This window comes from Entelurus aequoreus, linkage group LG09 (assembly GCF_033978785.1).
Source record: "Entelurus aequoreus isolate RoL-2023_Sb linkage group LG09, RoL_Eaeq_v1.1, whole genome shotgun sequence".
NCBI classification, from domain to species: Eukaryota; Metazoa; Chordata; class Actinopteri; order Syngnathiformes; family Syngnathidae; genus Entelurus; species Entelurus aequoreus.
Genome location: NC_084739.1, coordinates 65801574 through 65823753, shown reverse-complemented (window position 1 = coordinate 65823753; position 22180 = coordinate 65801574). Strand labels below are relative to the sequence as shown.

The window sequence follows — 22180 nt, the reverse complement described above, 5'->3', positions numbered from 1 at the left end:
ATATATATATATATCAGTATATATGTATATATATATATATATATATATATGTGTATATATATATATATGTATATATACACATATATATTCATAAATTACTCATTGTTAAAAGCGCCATTTTAACCATAAATAAAAAAGGGCTAACTTTTTTTTATTTATAGTTTAAAAAATGCTAATGCTATTAAGATTAGATCCACCGAGAAATGAAGCAAAGAAGAATCCATAAATTACCCGCGATTAATCGGCGGTGTTAATTAATCGGCGCAGACCTCCGCCAAGGCCGAACAATGCTAATTTAAAAATGTTAATGCTATTAAGATTAGCGCTTTTATCCACCGAGAAATTAAATAAATAACCCGCACTGTTTGGTAGCCGCAGGATTCAAAGCGTAGGAAAAATACTGGCTGCTAACAGTCCGGAAAAATATGTTATTCCATTATATTTGTATTTTTAAGTTAATGTTGCCATTTTAACCATAAATAAAAAAGGGCTGATTTTTTATTTATAATTTAAAAATGTTAATGCTATTAAGATTACTGCTTTATCCACCGAGAAATTAAGCAAAGAAGAATCCATAAATTACCCGCACTGTTTTGTAGCCGCAGGATTCAAAGCGTAGGGGAAAAAAAGTGGCTGCTAACAGTCCGGAAAAATACGTTAGTCCGTTATATTTGTATTTTTAAGTTAATTTTGCCATTTTGACCATAAATAAAAAAGGGCTAACTTTTTTTATTTATAGTTTAAAAAATGCTAATGCTATTAAGATTAGATCCACCGAGAAATTAAGCAAAGAAGAATCCATAAATGACCCGCAATTAATTAATCGGCGCAGACCTCCGCCAAGGCCGAACAATGCTAATTTAAAAATGTTAATGCTATTAAGATAAGCGCTTTTATCCACCGAGAAATTAAATGAATGACCCGCACTGTTTTGTAGCCGCAGGATTCAAAGCGTAGGGAAAAAAAAGTGGCTGCTAACAGTCCTTCAATTCGTTAGTCCATTAATTAAGAATGGAAGGAAAAGTAGGGAAATCTACTTGGATATTTAACGCGGTTGCCTTCCCAGCGGAGTGGAAAAGGCTTGCGTGGTTAAAAGTGTAAAAGGAAAAGAGACTTCCGGAAGGAAGCTGTCAATGTGTGTGGTAGTGAAAAGTAAGCAGAGAAGCCCAAATCGTTGAGGAAGATGAAAGAAAATCTTTGGGCATTTCTTCCCCATCCCCGCCTATAAGTGCTCAGTATATATCATCAGCGGCTCTTACAGGATTATTGACATTGTCTGCGCTGCCGTACATGCCGCGACTACAAAACTGTCAACTCATCAACTGACAGCGCCGTTTAGCGCTAATGCGAGTCTCCGTCAGCTGTCACCGCCATTTGCATGAAATCAATAGCAGATGGCCGTGCGTGTCACCAATTTCATTACGTTGTTACAAAGATCATCTCCGTGATAGATGAGAGGGAGCGCCGCCGCGTCACCGCCGGCGCGGGAACGCCGTGTTTTCATTGCACATGTGTAAGCACTTAACGCATTCTTGCAGGATACTCTTCCGCGCCAATCATAGTCCTGCGATACGGGCCGTGGTTATCATTGGCAAAGGCACACCCAGGTCCCTCTTTCGCCCCGCGTTCCCAGCATGCTCGGCGGCTGGCGCGGGCCCCAAGCCCAGGCGGCGGACAGGAGAGCGTGATGTATCACCCTGAGAGCGCCCACTGACAGCCTCTGATGATGGATGGCCTGATTATGGAGTGCTTTTTTTTTACACATACACAATTTACATGGCGGGGCCTGGCGGGGTATGCACATTGGCTCCCTCGCACGGCGGGCAGGTGTGCGTGGGGGCGGGGGGGGGGGGGATGACAATAACAAAGGAAAGGAGGGCAAATTCCTCGCCGCAGCCTCGTCATGTACGATCAATACGGCGGATCAATCCTTTATTAGGGAGGAGACGGCGTTTGTCCACTTTGAGAGGCGGGCCTTGTGTCGTTTTCTTTGCTTAAGGGGCGGGACGCATGATGACGACCTGTCAAATGACATTTGTGGCAAAGTGCGGTTGCTTAAACATGTGAGAGTTTAATTGGTGTGTATTATGTTAGATCCACTATGGACTGGACTCTCACACTATTATGTTAGATCCACTATGGACTGGACTCTCACACTATTATGTTAGATCCACTATGGACTGGACTCTCACACTATTATGTTAGATCCACTATGGACTGGACTCTCACACTATTATGTTAGATCCACTATGGACTGGACTCTCACACTATTATGTTAGATCCACTATGGACTGGACTCTCACACTATTATGTTAGATCCACTATGGACTGGACTCTCACTATTATGTTAGATCCACTATGGACTGGACTCTCTCAATATTATGTTAGATCCACTATGGACTGGACTCTCACTATTATGTTAGATCCACTATGGACTGGACTCTCACACTATTATGTTAGATCCACTATGGACTGGACTCTCACACTATTATGTTAGATCCACTATGGACTGGACTCTCACACTATTATGTTAGATCCACTATGGACTGGACTCTCACGATTATGTTAGATCCACTATGGACTGGACTCTCACACTATTATGTTAGATCCACTATGGACTGGACTCTCACACTATTATGTTAGATCCACTATGGACTGGACTCTCACACTATTATGTTAGATCCACTATGGACTGGACTCTCACACTATTATGTTAGATCCACTATGGACTGGACTCTCACACTATTATGTTAGATCCACTATGGACTGGACTCTCACTATTATGTTAGATCCACTATGGACTGGACTCTCACACTATTATGTTAGATCCACTATGGACTGGACTCTCACACTATTATGTTAGATCCACTATGGACTGGACTCTCACTATTATGTTAGATCCACTATGGACTGGACTCTCTCAATATTATGTTAGATCCACTATGGACTGGACTCTCACTATTATGTTAGATCCACTATGGACTGGACTCTCACTATTATGTTAGATCCACTATGGACTGGACTCTCACACTATTATGTTAGATCCACTATGGACTGGACTCTCACACTATTATGTTAGATCCACTATGGACTGGACTCTCACGATTATGTTAGATCCACTATGGACTGGACTCTCACACTATTATGTTAGATCCACTATGGACTGGACTCTCACACTATTATGTTAGATCCACTATGGACTGGACTCTCACACTATTATGTTAGATCCACTATGGACTGGACTCTCACACTATTATGTTAGATCCACTATGGACTGGACTCTCACACTATTATGTTAGATCCACTATGGACTGGACTCTCACTATTATGTTAGATCCACTATGGACTGGACTCTCACACTATTATGTTAGATCCACTATGGACTGGACTCTCTCAATATTATGTTAGATCCACTATGGACTGGACTCTCACTATTATGTTAGATCCACTATGGACTGGACTCTCACTATTATGTTAGATCCACTATGGACTGGACTCTCACACTATTATGTTAGATCCACTATGGACTGGACTCTCACTGTTATGTTAGATCCACTATGGACTGGACTCTCACACTATTATGTTAGATCCACTATGGACTGGACTCTCACACTATTATGTTAGATCCACTATGGACTGGACTCTCACACTATTATGTTAGATCCACTATGGACTGGACTCTCACGATTATGTTAGATCCACTATGGACTGGACTCTCACACTATTATGTTAGATCCACTATGGACTGGACTCTCACACTATTATGTTAGATCCACTATGGACTGGACTCTCACACTATTATGTTAGATCCACTATGGACTGGACTCTCACACTATTATGTTAGATCCACTATGGACTGGACTCTCACACTATTATGTTAGATCCACTATGGACTGGACTCTCACGATTATGTTAGATCCACTATGGACTGGACTCTCACACTATTATGTTAGATCCACTATGGACTGGACTCTCACACTATTATGTTAGATCCACTATGGACTGGACTCTCACACTATTATGTTAGATCCACTATGGACTGGACTCTCACACTATTATGTTAGATCCACTATGGACTGGACTCTCTCAATATTATGTTAGATCCACTATGGACTGGACTCTCACTATTATGTTAGATCCACTATGGACTGGACTCTCACTATTATGTTAGATCCACTATGGACTGGACTCTCACACTATTATGTTAGATCCACTATGGACTGGACTCTCACTGTTATGTTAGATCCACTATGGACTGGACTCTCACACTATTATGTTAGATCCACTATGGACTGGACTCACACACTATTATGTTAGATCCACTATGGACTGGACTCTCACACTATTATGTTAGATCCACTATGGACTGGACTCTCATACTATTATGTTAGATCCACTATGGACTGGACTCTCACTATTATGTTAAATCCACTATGGACTGGACTCTCTCACTATTATGTTAGATCCACTATGGACTGGACTCTCACACTATTATGTTAGATCCACTATGGACTGGACTCTCACACTATTATGTTAGATCCACTATGGACTGGACTCTCACACTATTATGTTAGATCCACTATGGACTGGACTTTCACAATATTATGTCAGACCCACTCGACGTCCATTGCATCCGGTCTCCCCTAGAGGGGGTAGGGGGTCACCCACATATGCGGTCCTCTCCAAGGTTTCTCATAGTCATTCACATCGACGTCCCATTGGGGTTGTGAGTTTTTCCTTGCCCTGATGTGGGCACTGAACCACGGATGTCGTTGTGGCTTGTGCAGCCCTTTGAGACACTTGTGATTTAGGGCTATATAATAAACATTGATTGATTGACATGACGACAATGGGGTGGACGACTGGTTTTTTTTAGAGGCGGCATAGTACCGAATATGATTCATGAGTATCGCGGTACTATACTAGTACCCGAGCTTGCAATGGTCCAAATTCCTTGACAGGAGCATTTGAGTGTTTTAGGAATGAACTGCAAGTTTTGAACCGACCTCGGACTTGGCCCCCGGGCCGCCACCCCGGTACACGAGCCACCGCGCTATCGATCAGCGCCCTGTATCGGCCACGCTGGAGCGCGTAATTGCTGCGTTTGATCGCGGCCAAGCTGGCAATTATCGCACGGCGGGCTTCTCCGCGTCCCTTTTCTCCTCCGGCGCCGAGCGGGTCCCGGCGTTAATGCGTGGAAGGTCCACGGCGGGTAATGAGTGATGGGCAAATTCCAGACTTGAACAATGAACAGAGGCGGGCCCTTCTTATTAGTCTCCATACAAAGCATTGATTTATGTTACGGTGCTGGGAATGATATATACATTGAGAAGTGATGTCCTCTGTTAAGCCCCGCCTCCTACCAGTGTACACATCATTGTTTGGGAATCCGCCGTGAGGAAGCCTTCAATTACCCATTAGGACTGTCAGACACAAAGCGGCCGCCGCTCTCACCAAAGTCCCGGTTATGATTCATTTACTTTGTGCCCCCTGATTCATCGCCCAATATGCCTCGCGCTCCAGATTACTATTTGAGGGGCCGGGGGGGAGGGGGGGGAAGATTAATGGCTCGGCGGGATCCGCCGCCGTATTTCACGGGGCGCTCGGCGGCGGTACGTAGTGCGAGGTGACAGCGGCTTACGCTACTAGATCAATGTGTGGACAGCCTTTCACAGATTATTAAAGCCGTGTTAGATTAAAAGAAGACTGGCGTGGAGTTTAGCGGGAGTCAATATTCGCAGCAGATAAGAAGGGGCGGTCATCATGGCTGTTAATGGAATAACAGGAGTGTCGCACATCTTTCATCTCGGCGGCGTCCTCTAACCACTTCTTCTTCTCTCCTCTCTCCCGTGCAGCCCTGAACGAGCCCACCATCGACTACGGCTTCCAGAGGCTGCAGAAGGTCATCCCCAGGCACCCCGGCGACCCCGAGAGGTTACCAAAGGTCAGTGGGCTGCCTGGTGTCTGCATGGGGGGGCCACTTTCTGAACTGGAGTGGTGCTTGAAGCATTTCCCCCCCTTTTTTTTAGTTTAATTAGAGGTGTCCCCGTCCAATGTTGGGCTGATATCGGATTGCATCTTAAATCTCCGATACGGTGTAACCCAGCTGGTACGAGTCATTGAAACAACGTGGAGACCTTGTTGGATTAGGTCCTGACGTTGAGCAACACAAATACAACGTTGAAACAACATACTTTTTGACGACGTTTAATCAATGTCAGGTTGTGACGTTGATTTGAGCATTGAAATTTGGTCATTTTTCAACCAATATTCTACAACACAAATACAACGTTGAAACAACATACTTTTTGACGACGTTTATTCAATGTTGGTTTCTGTCATTAATTTGACCATTTGGTAATTTCCCCATCAATATTCTACAACACAAACATAACGTTGAAACAACATGCTTTTTGACGACGTTTATTCAATGTTGGTTTCTGTCATTAATTTGACCATTTGATAATTTCCCCATCAATATTCTACAACACAAACATAACGTTGAAACAACATGCTTTTTGACGACGTTTATTCAATGTTGGTTTCTGTCATTAATTTGACCATTTGGTAATTTCCCCATCAATATTCTACAACACAAACATAACGTTGAAACAACATGCTTTTTGACGACGTTTATTCAATGCTGGTTTCTGTCATTAATTTGACCATTTGGTAATTTCCCCATCAATATTCTACAACACAAACATAACGTTGAAACAACATGCTTTTTGACGACGTTTATTCAATGTTGGTTTCTGTCATTAATTTGACCATTTGGTAATTTCCCCATCAATATTCTACAACACAAACATAACGTTGAAACAACATGCTTTTTGACGACGTTTATTCAATGTTGGTTTCTGTCATTAATTTGACCATTTGGTAATTTCCCCATCAATATTCTACAACACAAACATAACGTTGAAACAACATGCTTTTTGACGACGTTTATTCAATGTTGGTTTCTGACATTAATTTGACCATTTGGTAATTTCCCCATCAATATTCTACAACACAAATACAACGTTGAAACAACATCATTTATGACAACATTTAATCAATGTTGGGTTCTGAAGTTGATTTGACCATTGAATTTTGGTCAAACGTTGAAACAACATGCTTTTTGACGACATTGAATCAATGTCGGGTTGTGACGTTGATTTGACCGTTGAAATATGGTCATTTCCCAAACAATATTCTACAACACAAATACAACGTTGAAACAACATAATTTTTGGCTACGTTTAATAAATGTCAGGTTGCGACGTTGATTTGACCATTGAATTTTGGTCAAACGTTGAAACAACTTACTTTTGGACGACATTGAATCAAAGTTGGGTTGTGACGTTGATTTGACCATTGAATTTTGGTCATTTTTCAACCAATATTCTACGACACAAATACAACGTTGAAACAACATACTTTTTGACGACGTTTAATAAATGTCAGGTTGTGACGTTGATTTGACCATTGAAATTTGGTCATTTTTCAACCAATATTCTACAACTCAAACATAACGTTGAAACAACATGCCTTTTGACGACGTTTATTCAATGTTGGTTTCTGACATTAATTTGACCATTTGGTAATTTCCCCATCAATATTCTACAACACAAATACAACGTTGAAACAACATAATTTATGACAACATTTAATCAATGTTGGGTTCTGAAGTTGATTTGACCATTGAATTTTGGTCAAACGTTGAAACAACATGCTTTTTGACAACATTGAATCAATGTCGGATTGTGACGTTGATTTGACCGTTGAAATATGGTCATTTCCCAACCAATATTCTACAACACAAATACAACGTTGAAACAACATAATTTTTGGCTACGTTTAATAAATGTCAGGTTGCGACGTTGATTTGACCATTGAATTTTGGTCAAACGTTGAAACAACATACTTTTGGACGACATTGAATCAAAGTTGGGTTGTGACGTTGATTTGACCATTGAATTTTGGTCATTTTTCAACCAATATTCTACGACACAAATACAACGTTGAAACAACATACTTTTTGACGACGTTTAATAAATGTCAGGTTGTGACGTTGATTTGACCATTGAAATTTGGTCATTTTTCAACCAATATTCTACAACTCAAACATAACGTTGAAACAACATGCTTTTTGACGACGTTTATTCAATGTTGGTTTCTGACATTAATTTGACCATTTGGTAATTTCCCCATCAATATTCTACAACACAAATACAACGTTGAAACAACATAATTTATGACAACATTTAATCAATGTTGGGTTCTGAAGTTCATTTGACCATTGAATTTTGGTCAAACGTTGAAACAACATGCTTTTTGACAACATTGAATCAATGTCGGGTTGTGACGTTGATTTGACCGTTGAAATATGGTCATTTCCCAACCAATATTCTACAACACAAATACAACGTTGAAACAACATAATTTTTGGCTACGTTTAATAAATGTCAGGTTGTGACGTTGATTTGACCATTGAATTTTGGTCAAATGTTGAAACAACATACTTTTGGATGACATTGAATCAATGTTGGGTTGTGACGTTGATTTGACCATTGAATTTTGGTCATTTTTCAACCAATATGCTACGACACAAATACAACGTTGAAACAACATGCTTTTGGACGACATTGAATCAATGTTGGGTTCTGACTTTGGTTTGAGCATTGAATTTTGGTAATTTTTCAACCAATATTCTACGACACAAATACAACGTTGAAACAACATGCTTTTTGACGACGTTGAATCAATTTTGGGTACTGACGTTGATTTGACCATTGAAATTGGTCATTTTTCAACCAATATCCCACAACACAAATACAACGTTGAAACAACATGCTTTTTGACAACGTTTAATCAATGTTGGGTTCTGACGTTGATTTGACCATTGAAATTTGGTCATTTTTCAACTCATATTCTACAACACAAATACAACGTTGAAACAACATGCTTTTTGACGACGTTTAATCAATGTTGGGTTCTGATATTGATTTGACCATTAAATTTTGGTCAAACGTTGAAACAACATACTTTTGGACCACATTGAATCAAAGTTGGGTTGTGACGTTGATTTGACCATTGAATTTTGGTCATTTTTCAACCAATATTCTACGACACAAATACAACGTTGAAACAACATGCTTCTTGACGACGTTTAATCAATGTTGGGTTCTGACGTTGATTCGACCATTAAATTTTGGTCAAACGTTGAAACAACATGCTTTTGGACGACATAGAATCAATGTTGGGTTCTGACGTTGATTCGACCATTGAATTTTGGTGAAACGTTGAAACAACATGCTTTTGGACGACATTGAATCAATGTTGGGTTCTGACGTTGGTTTGAGCATTGAATTTTGGTCATTTTTCAAACAATATTCTACGACACAAATACAACGTTGAAACAACATGGTTTTTGACAACGTTTATTCAATGTTGGGTTCTGACATTAATTTGACCATTTGGTAATTTCCCCATCAATATTCTACAACAGAAATACAACGTTGAAACAACATGCTTTTTGACAACGTTTAATCAATGTTGGGTTCTGATGTTGATTTGATTGTTGAAATTTGGTCATTTCCCAACCAATATTCTACAACACAAACATAATGTTGAATACAACGTTGAAACAACATTCTTTATTGACAATGTTTAATCAATGTTTGGTTGTGACGTTGATTTGACCATTGAATTTTGGTCATTTCCCAACCAATATTCTACAACACAAATACAATGTTGAAACAACATACTTTTTCACAACGTTTATTCAATGTTGGGTCCTGACGTTGATTCGACCATTGAATTTTGGTCATTTCCCAACCAATATTCTACAACACAAATACAACGTTGAAACAACATGCTTTTTGACGACGTTTAATCAATGTTAGGTTGTGACGTTGATTTGACCATTGAAATTTGGTCATTTTTCAACCAATATTCTACAACACAAATACAACGTTGAAACAACATGTTTATTGACAACATTTAATCAATGTTGGGTTCTGATGTTGATTTGACTATTGAATTTTGGTCAAACGTTGAAACAACATGCTTTTGAACAACATTGAATCAATGTCGGGTTGTGACGTTGATTTGACCATTGAAATTTGGTCATTTTTCAACCAATATTCTACAACACAAATACAACGTTGAAACAACATGCTTATTGACGACGTTTAATCAATGTCAGGTTGTGACATTAATTCGACCATTTGGTCATTTCCCAACCAATATTCTACAACGCAAATACAACGTTGAAACAACATACTTTTTCACGACATTTATTCAATGTTGGGTTCTGACGTTGATTTGACCGTTGAATTTTGGTCATTTCCCAACCAACAACGTGGATCCAACGTCGGACATCAACGTTGTCTCAATTTACAAATACAACTGTTTTGCAACGTTGTTTCAATGTACAATCAACGTTGTCTCAATGCCTTGTGCCTGCTGGGAGGCGCCAATACGAGCAGTTTAAGCCATTAGTAAACACTTTATACCACAAGTATCTCTTTTTCTTGTAATTGGTCACGACTTTCTCTTATCTCACATCTGAATGCTGATTGGTCAGCCGCTGCCTGCTGTCAATCATTCAAGGGTTGCAGAACTTACACGAGATGGCACACAATTAAATACCCAAGGTCCTAGATTTAGCCAAATGAGGACCACAAGAATAGTAAGTACATGGTCATTGAAATGGAACGGGATATAACTAGAGGAGATTATAAATAGCATAGATTATAACTAGAATATATAAATAGAAAACAATATCAATGGCAAGAGGGCAGAAAGACAATCAACGAGTTTGTCTGCGGTCTGAAAGGACAGGCTTGCAAGTGGCAGCTTTCCGCCTGGCACGAGTGTTTGACTTGCCTCCATTCAATAGCAGTCACATTATTTTTTGGACATTAAAAAAGTGCCGGGGACAAAAACTGCTCTCTTAGTGCCCCGAACGTGAGGACTCGGCTTTAAAGTGGAAGAGCTTTGTGTAGATTATAACTAGAATATATAAATAGAAAACAATACCAATGGCTGTCACATCGGCAAGAGGGCAGAAAGACAAACAACGAGTTTGCCGGCGGTCTGAAAGGACAGGCTTGCAAGTGGCAGCTTTCCGCCTGGTACGAGTGTTTGACTTGCCTCCATTCAATAGCAGTGACATAATTTTTTGGACATTAAAAAAGTGCCGGGGACAAAAACTGCTCTCTTAGTGCCCCGAACGTGAGGACTCGGCTTTAAAGTGGAAGAGCTTTGCGTAGATTATAACTAGAATATATAAATAGAAAACAATACCAATGGCTGTCACATCAGCAAGAGGGCAGAAAGACAATCAACGAGTTTGCCGGCGGTCTGAAAGGACAGGCTTGCAAGTGGCAGCTTCCCGCCTGGCACGAGTGTTTGACTTGCCTCCATTCAATAGCAGTCACATTATTTTCGGACATTAAAAAGATGACGACTTAATGCATCGAACGTGAGGACTCGGCTTTAAAGTGGAAGAGCTTTGCCTCACACGTGTGGCTTAGCCGCCATAGCCGGCGTGGTAATTGCGTTGGTTTAGCGCGGAGGAGAGAGGCGGTAAAACAGCTCAATCAGGCCTTTTCCTCTCCACTAGTCTGTGGCGATGGTAATCTGGTCAGAAACCACGTCTGCGCCCTCATTACCCCGCTCATGTTTTCCTTTCATTTTCCGCGGCTCGATTTGGTTTAATCTTTTGTTTACAGAACCCTGCGCCGTAAACCCCCAAGTCTTAGCGCCGCTAATAGGCAAAGAGCGCGCGTTATTAGGCGTTTATTGTTTTCTTTTGAACCCGGGCAAGAAGGACTTGAAAGCCACGTCGGGTTGGGGACGGCGATATTGACGGCAGGAACAAGGAGATCACCCCCCCCCTGCTGAGATGAAACTTACTTCTTCTTTGATTCATTCCGCTCCCTCCATTTCCCATTGATAAAAATCTTCACTAATTGCTACCATGCCGCTGCCCATTTAGGCGAGTGGCGCTCCAGATGTGTCACGCGCACTAATATGACTGATTAGTCCATTCCGAAGTAGCCAAGTGGCGGCCCACCTTAGAGTTTTAATAACACCGTAAAACCTTTGAAGACCTTATCTATTAAATCCCAGCATGCAACACGGCAATATCATTAACGTCCAACGGGCAATTTAATAAAGACCCGGCCGTGTGGTCGCTAAAGATGTTTGACCGAGGCGGCGCGGCGAAGTCGAGCCTCGCAGCTTCACTATATGAAGTGTTTCAATTAGAGTCGGTCCCCGTGGAGACGGGGACACAACACCTTGACATGAAATGTGACTCTAATTTTAGCTGGTAAACCTGCGCCATAAGCTAAAGCACTTTTAATATCCACTTTCTGGCTCTCAGGCCGGTCACTGCCAGCTCCTTCCTTAAAGCGGACGTGTCAAACTCATTTACAGTTATGGCTGCCTTGGAACAGTGAATATATATGAATAGCAACGTATAATCGCCTCGTGATCTTATTGCACGATCGCCTATGCCAGGGGTCCCCAAACTTTTTGACCCAGGGCCCGCATTGGGTTAAAAAGTTTGGCCTGGGGCCGGGCGACATATATACAGGTATATATATATATATATATATATATATATATACATAGGCCAAAAGTTTGGACACACCTTCTCCTCATTCAATGACTATTTACATTGTAGATTGTCACATCAAAACTATGAATGAACACATGTGAAATAACTGAAATATATTCTAGTTTCTTCAAAATAGCCACCCTTTGCTCTCATTACCGCTTTGCACACTCTTAGGCATTCTCTCCATGAGCTTCAAGAGGTAGTCCACCTGTGTCAGGTTCAAACACCGATGACATCTTATTAAACAAGACAAGAAGCAAGGAATCAAACAGAGACAGAATTAAATTTGGCTCAATGAGGAGAGCGCGTACACCATGTACCCTTGTACGGTGTTCCACCACGCTCTGACGAAAGATAGTACGCCTCCTCTTTTATTTGGACTTTCCCTGATTACATGGCAACGGCTGTTTCTAAGGGAGGGGGGGTCGTAAACAGCCGTCGCCTTTGTTAAAAAACAGTTCAAAGAAAAGGGAGGTCAGGGCCTGCCTCCTCTCCGCTTTGTAGATCTCGGGTAAAGACAAAATCTTCCTGAGGATTACAGTAGAAAAAAGAAACCGACGCCTTCATGTCGCTCCCCATCGTGCACAGTGGAGTTTTACAAGCCTTCTGCTTGGTAGGATCAAAGACAACTTTTGTCCTCTATATTCTAGTTTCTTCAAAATAGCCACCCTCTGCTCCGATTACCGCTTTGCACACTCTTGGCATTCTCTCCATGAGCTTCAAGAGGTAGTCCACCTGTGTCAGGTTCAAACACAGATGACATCTTATTAAAAACAAGACAAGAAGCAAGGAATCAAACAGAGACAGAATTAAATTTGGCTCAATGAGGAGAGCGCGTACACCATGTACCCTTGTACGGTGTTCCACCACGCTCTGACGAAAGATAGTACGCCTCCTCTTTTATTTGGACTTTCCCTGATTACATGGCAACGGCTGTTTCTAAGGGAGGGGGGTCGTAAACAGCCGTCGCCTTTGTTAAAAAACAGTTCAAAGAAAAGGGAGGTCAAGCCCTGCCTCCTCTCCGCTTTGTAGATCTCGGGTAAAGACAAAATCTTCCTGAGGATTACAGTAGAAAAAAGAAACCGACGCCTTCATGTCGCTCCCCATCGTGCACAGTGGAGTTTTACAAGCCTTCTGCTTGGTAGGATCAAAGACAACTTTTGTCCTCTATATTCTAGTTTCTTCAAAATAGCCACCCTCTGCTCCGATTACCGCTTTGCACACTCTTGGCATTCTCTCCATGAGCTTCAAGAGGTAGTCAACCTGTGTCAGGTTCAAACACTGATGACATCTTATTAAACAAGACAAGAAGCAAGGAATCAAACAGAGACATAATAAAATTTGGCTCAATGAGGAGAGCGCGTACACCATGTACCCTTGTACGGTGTTCCACCACGCTCTGACGAAAGATAGTACGCCTCCTCTTTTATTTGGACTTTCCCTGATTACATGGCAACGGCTGTTTCTAAGGGAGGGGGGGTCGTAAACAGCCGTCGCCTTTGTTACAAAACAGTTCAAAGAAAAGGGAGGTCAAGCCCTGCCTCCTCTCCGCTTTGTAGATCTCAGGTAAAGACAAAATCTTCCTGTGGATTACAGTAGAAAAAAGAAACCGACGCCTTCATGTCGCTCCCCATCGTGCACAGTGGAGTTTTACAAGCTTTCTGCTTGGTAGGATCAAAGACAACTTGTATCCTCTATATTCTAGTTTCTTCAAAATATCCACCCTCTGCTCCAATTACCGCTTTGCACACTCTTGGCATTCTCTCCATGAGCTTCAAGAGGTAGTCCACCTGTGTCAGGTTCAAACACCGATGACATCCTATTAAACAAGACAAGAAGCAAGGAATCAAACAGAGACAGAATTAAAATTTGGCTCAATGAGGAGAGCGCGTACACCATGTACCCTTGTACGGTGTTCCACCACGCTCTGACGAAAGATAGTACGCCTCCTCTTTTATTTGGACTTTCCCTGATTACATGGCAACGGCTGTTTCTAAGGGAGGGGGGGTCGTAAACAGCCGTCGCCTTTGTTACAAAACAGTTCAAAGAAAAGGGAGGTCAGGCCCTGCCTCCTCTCCGCTTTGTAGATCTCGGGTAAAGACAAAATCTTCCTGAGGATTACAGTAGAAAAAAGAAACCGACGCCTTCATGTCGCTCCCCATCGTGCACAGTGGAGTTTTACAAGCTTTCTGCTTGGTAGGATCAAAGACAACTTTTGTCCTCTATATTCTAGTTTCTTCAAAATAGCCACCCTCTGCTCCGATTACCGCTTTGCACACTCTTGGCATTCTCTCCATGAGCTTCAAGAGGTAGTCCACCTGTGTCAGGTTCAAACACCGATGACATCTTATTAAACAAGACAAGAAGCAAGGAATCAAACAGAGACAGAATTAAAATTTGGCTCAATGAGGAGAGCGCGTACACCATGTACCCTTGTACGGTGTTCCACCACGCTCTGACGAGAGATAGTACGCCTCCTCTTTTATTTGGACTTTCCCTGATTACATGGCAACGGCTGTTTCTAAGGGAGGGGGGTCGTAAACAGCCGTCGCCTTTGTTACAAAACAGTTCAAAGAAAAGGGAGGTCAGGCCCTGCCTCCTCTCCGCTTTGTAGATCTCGGGTAAAGACAAAATCTTCCTGTGGATTACAGTAGAAAAAAGAAACCGACGCCTTCATGTCGCTCCCCATCGTGCACAGTGGAGTTTTACAAGCTTTCTGCTTGGTAGGATCAAAGACAACTTTTGTCCTCTATATTCTAGTTTCTTCAAAATAGCCACCCTCTGCTCCGATTACCGCTTTGCACACTCTTGGCATTCTCTCCATGAGCTTCAAGAGGTAGTCCACCTGTGTCAGGTTCAAACACCAATGACACAGAAGCAAGGAATCAAACAGAGACAGAATTTAAATTTGGCTCAATGAGGAGAGCGCGTACACCATGTACCCTTGTACGGTGTTCCACCACGCTCTGACGAAAGATAGTACGCCTCCTCTTTTATTTGGACTTTCCCTGATTACATGGCAACGGCTGTTTCTAAGGGAGGGGGGGTCGTAAACAGCCGTCGCCTTTGTTACAAAACAGTTCAAAGAAAAGGGAGGTCAGGCCCTGCCTCCTCTCCGCTTTGTAGATCTCGGGTAAAGACAAAATCTTCCTGAGGATTACAGTAGAAAAAAAGAAACAGACGCCTTCATGTCGCTCCCCATCGTGCACAGTGGAGTTTTACAAGCCTTCTGCTTGGTAGGATCAAAGACAACTTTTGTCCTCTATATTCTAGTTTCTTCAAAATAGCCACCCTCTGCTCCGATTACCACTTTGCACACTCTTGGCATTCTCTCCATGAGCTTCAATAGGTAGTCAACCTGTGTCAGGTTCAAACACCGATGACATCTTATTAAACAAGACAAGAAGCAAGGAATCAAACAGAGACAGAATTAAAATTTGGCTCAATGAGGAGAGCGCGTACACCATGTACCCTTGTACGGTGTTCCACCACGCTCTGACGAGAGATAGTACGCCTCCACTTTTATTTGGACTTTCCCTGATTACATGGCAACAGCTGTTTCTAAGGGAGGGGGGTGGTAAACAGCCATCGCCTTTGTTACAAAACGGTTCAAAGAAAAGGTGCCTTGAGGGAGGTCAGGCCCTGCCTCCTCTCCGCTTTGTAGATCTCGGGTAAAGACAAAATCTTCCTGTGGATTACAGTAGAAAAAAGAAACCGACGCCTTCATGTCGCTCCCCATCGTGCACAGTGGAGTTTTACAAGCCTTCTGCTTGGTAGGATCAAAGACAGCTTTTGTCCTCTAGCAGGGCGAGCTGAACTCAGTGTAACACAAAGTTTTGTGATAACTGAGATACAATTATTCTGACATCCTGAAATGGTTTTCACGTCACAGGTGTCATAATTCTGATGCCTTCAGTGACAATCTACAATGTAAAGAGTCATGAAAATAAAGAAAACGCATTGAAATGAGAAAAGGTGTGTCCAAACTTTATATATATATATATATATATATATATATACTAAGGTTGTACGGTATACCGGTATTAGTGTAGTACCGCCATACTAATGAATCATATTCGGTACTATACCAGCCTCTAAAAAGTACCGGTCCCCCGACCCCCTTCGTCGTCACGTCGTGACATTGCTGGTTTTACGAGCAGAGGAGCATGTTCGGCAGCGCACACACACAGAGTACTTACAAGCAGACACAGTGTGTAGACAGAAAAGGGAGAACGGACGCGTTTTGGTGTAAAAAAGTAAAGCTAATGTCCATCCGCAGTGTTTTAGCTACTTCTAAATCACTAATCCTTGCCTCCATGGCGACAAATACAGTAAGTTTCTTACATGTAACGTTATCACTGGAGGACGAAGAATAGCTAAACATGCTTCACTACACACCGTAGGAGGATACAATAGCTCACCCGCGTCACAATGTAAACAAACGCCATGGGTGGATCTACACCTGACGTCCACTGTAATGATACCAAGTACAATAGCGTATCTAGTCGATACTACTATGATTATATTTTTTGGCATCACAACATCTTTTTTCGTTTTTTATTAAATGTACATTATGTTTATAAAGTCAGTAAATACGACCCTGGACACATGAGTACTTTGAATATGACCAATGTATGATCCTGTATCTACTTGGTATCGGATCGATACCTAATTTTGTGGTATCATCCAAAACTAATGTAAAGTATCAAAGAAGAGAAGAATACGTGATTATAACATTTGAACAGAAGTGTAGATAGAACATGTTCAAACAGAAAATAAGCAGATATTAACAGTAAATGAACAAGTAGATTAATAATCAATTTTTACTGTTTGTCCTTTATAATGTTGACAAAATAATAGGTGTATAAATGACACAATATGTTACTGCATACGTCAGCAGACTAATTAGGAGTCTTTGTTTGTTTACTTACTACTAAAAGACAAGTTGTCTAGTATGTTCACTATTTTATCTAAGGACTAAATGACAATAATAAACATATGTTTCATGTACACTAAGATTTGTTGTTCAAATAAAGACAATAATGCCATTTTTTTGGTCCCCTTTATTTAGAAAATAATCGAAAAGTATTGAAATACGTTTTGGTACTAACATATTGTTATCGGGACAACACTAATATATATAATATATATATATATATATATATATATATATATATATATATATATATATATATATATATATATATATATATATATATATATATATATATATATATATATATATATATATATATATATTTATATATATATATATATATATATATATATATATATATATATATATATATATATATATATATATATAAATATATATAAATTATAAATAGAATATATATATATATATATAAATATATATATATATATATATGTATGTATATGTATGTATGTAGATGTATATATGTATATATATTTATATATATATATATATATATATATATATATATATATATATATATATATATATATATATATATATATATATATGTATATATGTTTATATATATGTGTGTGTATGTATATGTATATATATATATATATATATATATATATATATATATATATATATATATATACATATATATATATGTATATATATATATATATATATATATATATGTATATATATATATATATATATATATATATATATATATATATATATATATATATATATATATATATATATATATATATATATATATATATATATATATATATATATATATATATATACACACATATATATATGTACATACATATATATATACAGTCAAGGTTTCTGTGGTTTATCCGTGATACAGTGCTCAATACCGGGGTAGAGCGGAATATACGTTAGGTCAGGAAAAAACACAGAGGCTATATCATCCCTACAAGCCTGTAACAGGCTTGTAGGGATGATATAGCCTTTGTGTTTTTTCCTGACCTAAAGTCTATACATATATACATATATTTACACACGTATTGTATATGGATCGCAAGATGCTGCAATATACATCGCTAAATAGATTTTAGGCTGTATCAGAACCAGTATCGTCCACCCCTGATACAGTATATAAGAATATATGTCTTGCATGATCTGATAGTATTCAAGTCTATGCAATTTCATGCAGTCGACACATTTGTTCTGTCAATATGACGAATAATGAGGCCTTTATTTCATGATGTGGCTTCACCCGTGCCTTAAAGTCACAGCGTCTTTTTTCCGCCCAAAGACCTTGTTAAACACAGCTTTATTAGGAAGAAAGTCTTCCCATGAATACAAAGCGCGGTTGGCAGCGAGACAGCTCCCGACACCGGACCCCGAGATTAGTTTCCCGGCCGCGCGCGTACTTAATACGCCGCGCTCTCCCAACCTTTGCATGAAACAATCACACGGCGAGATGAAACCCCCGCACTTCCAATAAACAACATAAATATTTGATTTGCTCTCTAATGGAGCCAAATACGGGGGGTTCAGGGGGCATGTAAATGATCCCGGCGAGTGATTCGTCATTGTTAAGCTTGCCATCCGAGGGGGTCAGCGCCGAGGGGTCAAACGCGCGTTCCCAATAAAGCGTGGGTTCGGGGGGTGGGGGGGATGAGAACACATATAGAGGGCGTCCATCACCGGCTGCAGGTGAGCTGGGGAAACTATAAAAAATAGAGGGCGGCCATCACTGGCTGCAGGTGAGCTGCAAATAATTTGTACCCCTTTCAGATATCGCATTGAGTTCCCGCTAAAACATTCACATGTTGCACAATGAGATGTAAACATGGGATCGTGTGTACATTCCTGTAACTTTCCGTTTGTAAAATGTATCTGTGAGGTGGGATCTGGGGTGGAGGTCTAGAAGTAACCTGACTAGCTTGTTCTGAGATGTTTGGAGTTTAGATTTGAGGGTTTTGGAGGTGCATGCGTAATCGAAAAAGGGTTGAACCAGAGTTCCCGCCAGAATCCTCATGGTGCTTTCGTTGACCAGAGAGGAGATTCTGTAGAGAAATCTCGTTCGTTGGTTAACCTTTTTGATGACCTTGGTTGCCATTTTATCACAGGAAAGGTTAGCCTCTAGAATGGAACCTAGGTAGGTGACCTCATCTTTCCTGGTGATAACAATGTCGCCCACTTTTATGGTGAAGTCATTGACTTTCTTAAGGTTGATGTGGGACCCAAACAGGATGGATTCTGTTTTACCCAAGTGTATGGATAGCTTGTTGTCAGCGAGCCAGGTGCAAGTTCTACAGAGCTCAGCACTGAGGATTTTCTCCACCTGTGACTTGTCCTTGCCGGATACCAGCAATGATGTTTTGAGGACATCATGCACAAAAGTGCACTAATAGCTTGTTTTAAAATGTCTCTGATGTAAGGGGGGGAAGAATTGTTGATTGATGACTGTGGTGTTCTTAGTGTCATAGTGTGTGTAGTTAGTATGTTCCAATAGCAGCAGAAGTGCACTTTTTTGGGGAGCTGTATTATTTTCAGTTTTGTGCCCAAGGGACTGGTTTTATTTAACACTACATTATTATTTATACACCTATAGTGATCACAGAGACAGGTTGTTTTTGTGTTACTGTATATAATAGTTTTTCTGAAAAATCCCACTTAATATACTTTGGGTAGCAACTAGGGATGTCCGATAATGGCTTTTTGCCGATATCCGATATTCCGATATTGTCCAACTCTTTAATTACCGATACCGATATTAACCGATACATGCAGTCGTGGAATTAACACATTATTATGCCTAATTTGGACAACCATGTATGGTGAAGATAAGGTACTTTATAAAAAATTTAAAAAAAATAAGATAACTAAATTAAAAACATTTTCTTGAATAAAAAAGAAAGTAAAACAATATAAAAACAGTTACATAGAAACTAGTAATGAATGAAAATGAGTAAAATTAACTGTTAAAGGTTAGTACTATTAGTGGAGCAGCAGCACGCACAATCATGTGTGCTTACGGACTGTATCCCTTGCAGACTGTATTGATATATATTGATATATAATGTAGGAACCAGAATATTGATAACAGAAAGAAATGGGGGGAGGGAGGTTTTTTGGGTTGGTGCCCTAATTGTAAGTGTATCTTGTGTTTTTTATGTTGATTTAATAAAAAATAAAAAATAAAAAAATAAAAAAAACGATACAGATAATAAAAAAAACGATACCGATAATTTCCGATATTACATTTTAACGCATTTATCGGCCTAGTAGCAACAGTCAATATTTTTTTTATTTTTTTTAGGGGAGTAACAGTCAATATTTATTTATTTATTTTATTTTATTTTTTTCTTATAAAATAAAAGTGAGCTTTTGTTAAACCACATTTTTCCCCATATACAACAACCTATCTGGATTCCATAAGAGAATCGATAAGGAATCGGTTCGATAAGAGGATTCGATAATGGGCTCGGACTCGATAATTTCTTATCAAACATCATCCCTAATCGCGATATATATGGTGTATCGTGACATGGCCTAAAAATATCGAGATATTTAAAAAAAAAGGCCATATCGCCCATCGCCGGCTGCAGGTGAGCTGGGGGAAACTCTATAAAAAGGAGAGGAGGTGCATTAGCAGAAAGGCAAATCGACACCCCACCCCACCCCCACCCCCTTACCCATGACTTCACCCTCCAGTTGATAATATTACTGCACTATTGATTCCCACCAGCCTCCTCCCTGGGACCAGTAAGACACGTGGTAATTGTAAGGAGACAGAAAGCCAATATGGGAGTGCTCATGGATAGCGAGGGATGCACGCTAATATTGTTGCTACACAGAGGAGGGGGAGGGGGGGGGGGGGGGGGGGGGGGTAGAAAAAAAACAGGGATGGGTAGTGAGTGGGGGGGGGACGCCTCTGATTGAAGTTTACCTCGTAATTCTAAGACAACATCGCGGATGACAGTCTGACCCTGTGGGAGGAGCGCGGGTATAAAAATTCAATGCAAAGTCCAGAGTGAATATGAAAGTAATAAGTGTGAGCAGTCAAGTGATGAGAAAGGAGATTGGTTTGCGGGCATTGCGTTAAGTGAGGAGAGACTTTGGAATCCAGCCCCCCCCCCCCTCCCTTTTAAGGTCTTGTTATAAAACAATTTTCTATTCATAACATAAAAAAGACAATTTATAATACCATTTTGTGCCCTCTGGCAGTAATGGACAAATAGACTCCATTTCTCTCCTCTCTGTAACAAATTAGATTCATTATGAAATTAAAAGTGGAAACTCAATATTGTTTTATTATTAAGCTGATTGCTTTGGATTCTTTACTTTCTCCCCCGAAAATGAGCCCATTCTTTTTTTTTCATTTTTTTTTTCATGATTCCCGGCGTAATCCGCCAGGAGAAAATATTACAAATGTGCTCATGTCAAGCAATTAGGCGTGTATTTAAATGAATTCTCTCTTCCTGTGCTCTTTGAAGTACCTTCCATCTAATGGCTTCCAAATGCATTCATTACCTCGGGCTACAGCTAACACAGTAATTGCCTTACACTTTTATAATGGCATTAGCACTCGCAGCTACATAACCTCGGCCCTCTTTTATTAACTGCCATCATATAAA

The 22180-nt window shown here is 40.2% G+C and overlaps 1 protein-coding gene across 5 annotated transcripts in view; it reads left to right on the top strand.

Annotated features, from left to right (window-relative positions):
- ebf3b (EBF transcription factor 3b) overlaps positions 1-22180 on the top strand; it is a 459151-nt gene that overhangs the window by 400812 nt on the left and 36159 nt on the right. For all 5 annotated transcript variants that reach the window (XM_062059192.1, XM_062059191.1, XM_062059195.1 and 2 more), the window contains one exon: positions 5856-5944. In XM_062059192.1, coding sequence (XP_061915176.1) covers positions 5856-5944 — 89 coding nt within the window. The remainder of the gene's footprint in view (positions 1-5855; positions 5945-22180) is intronic.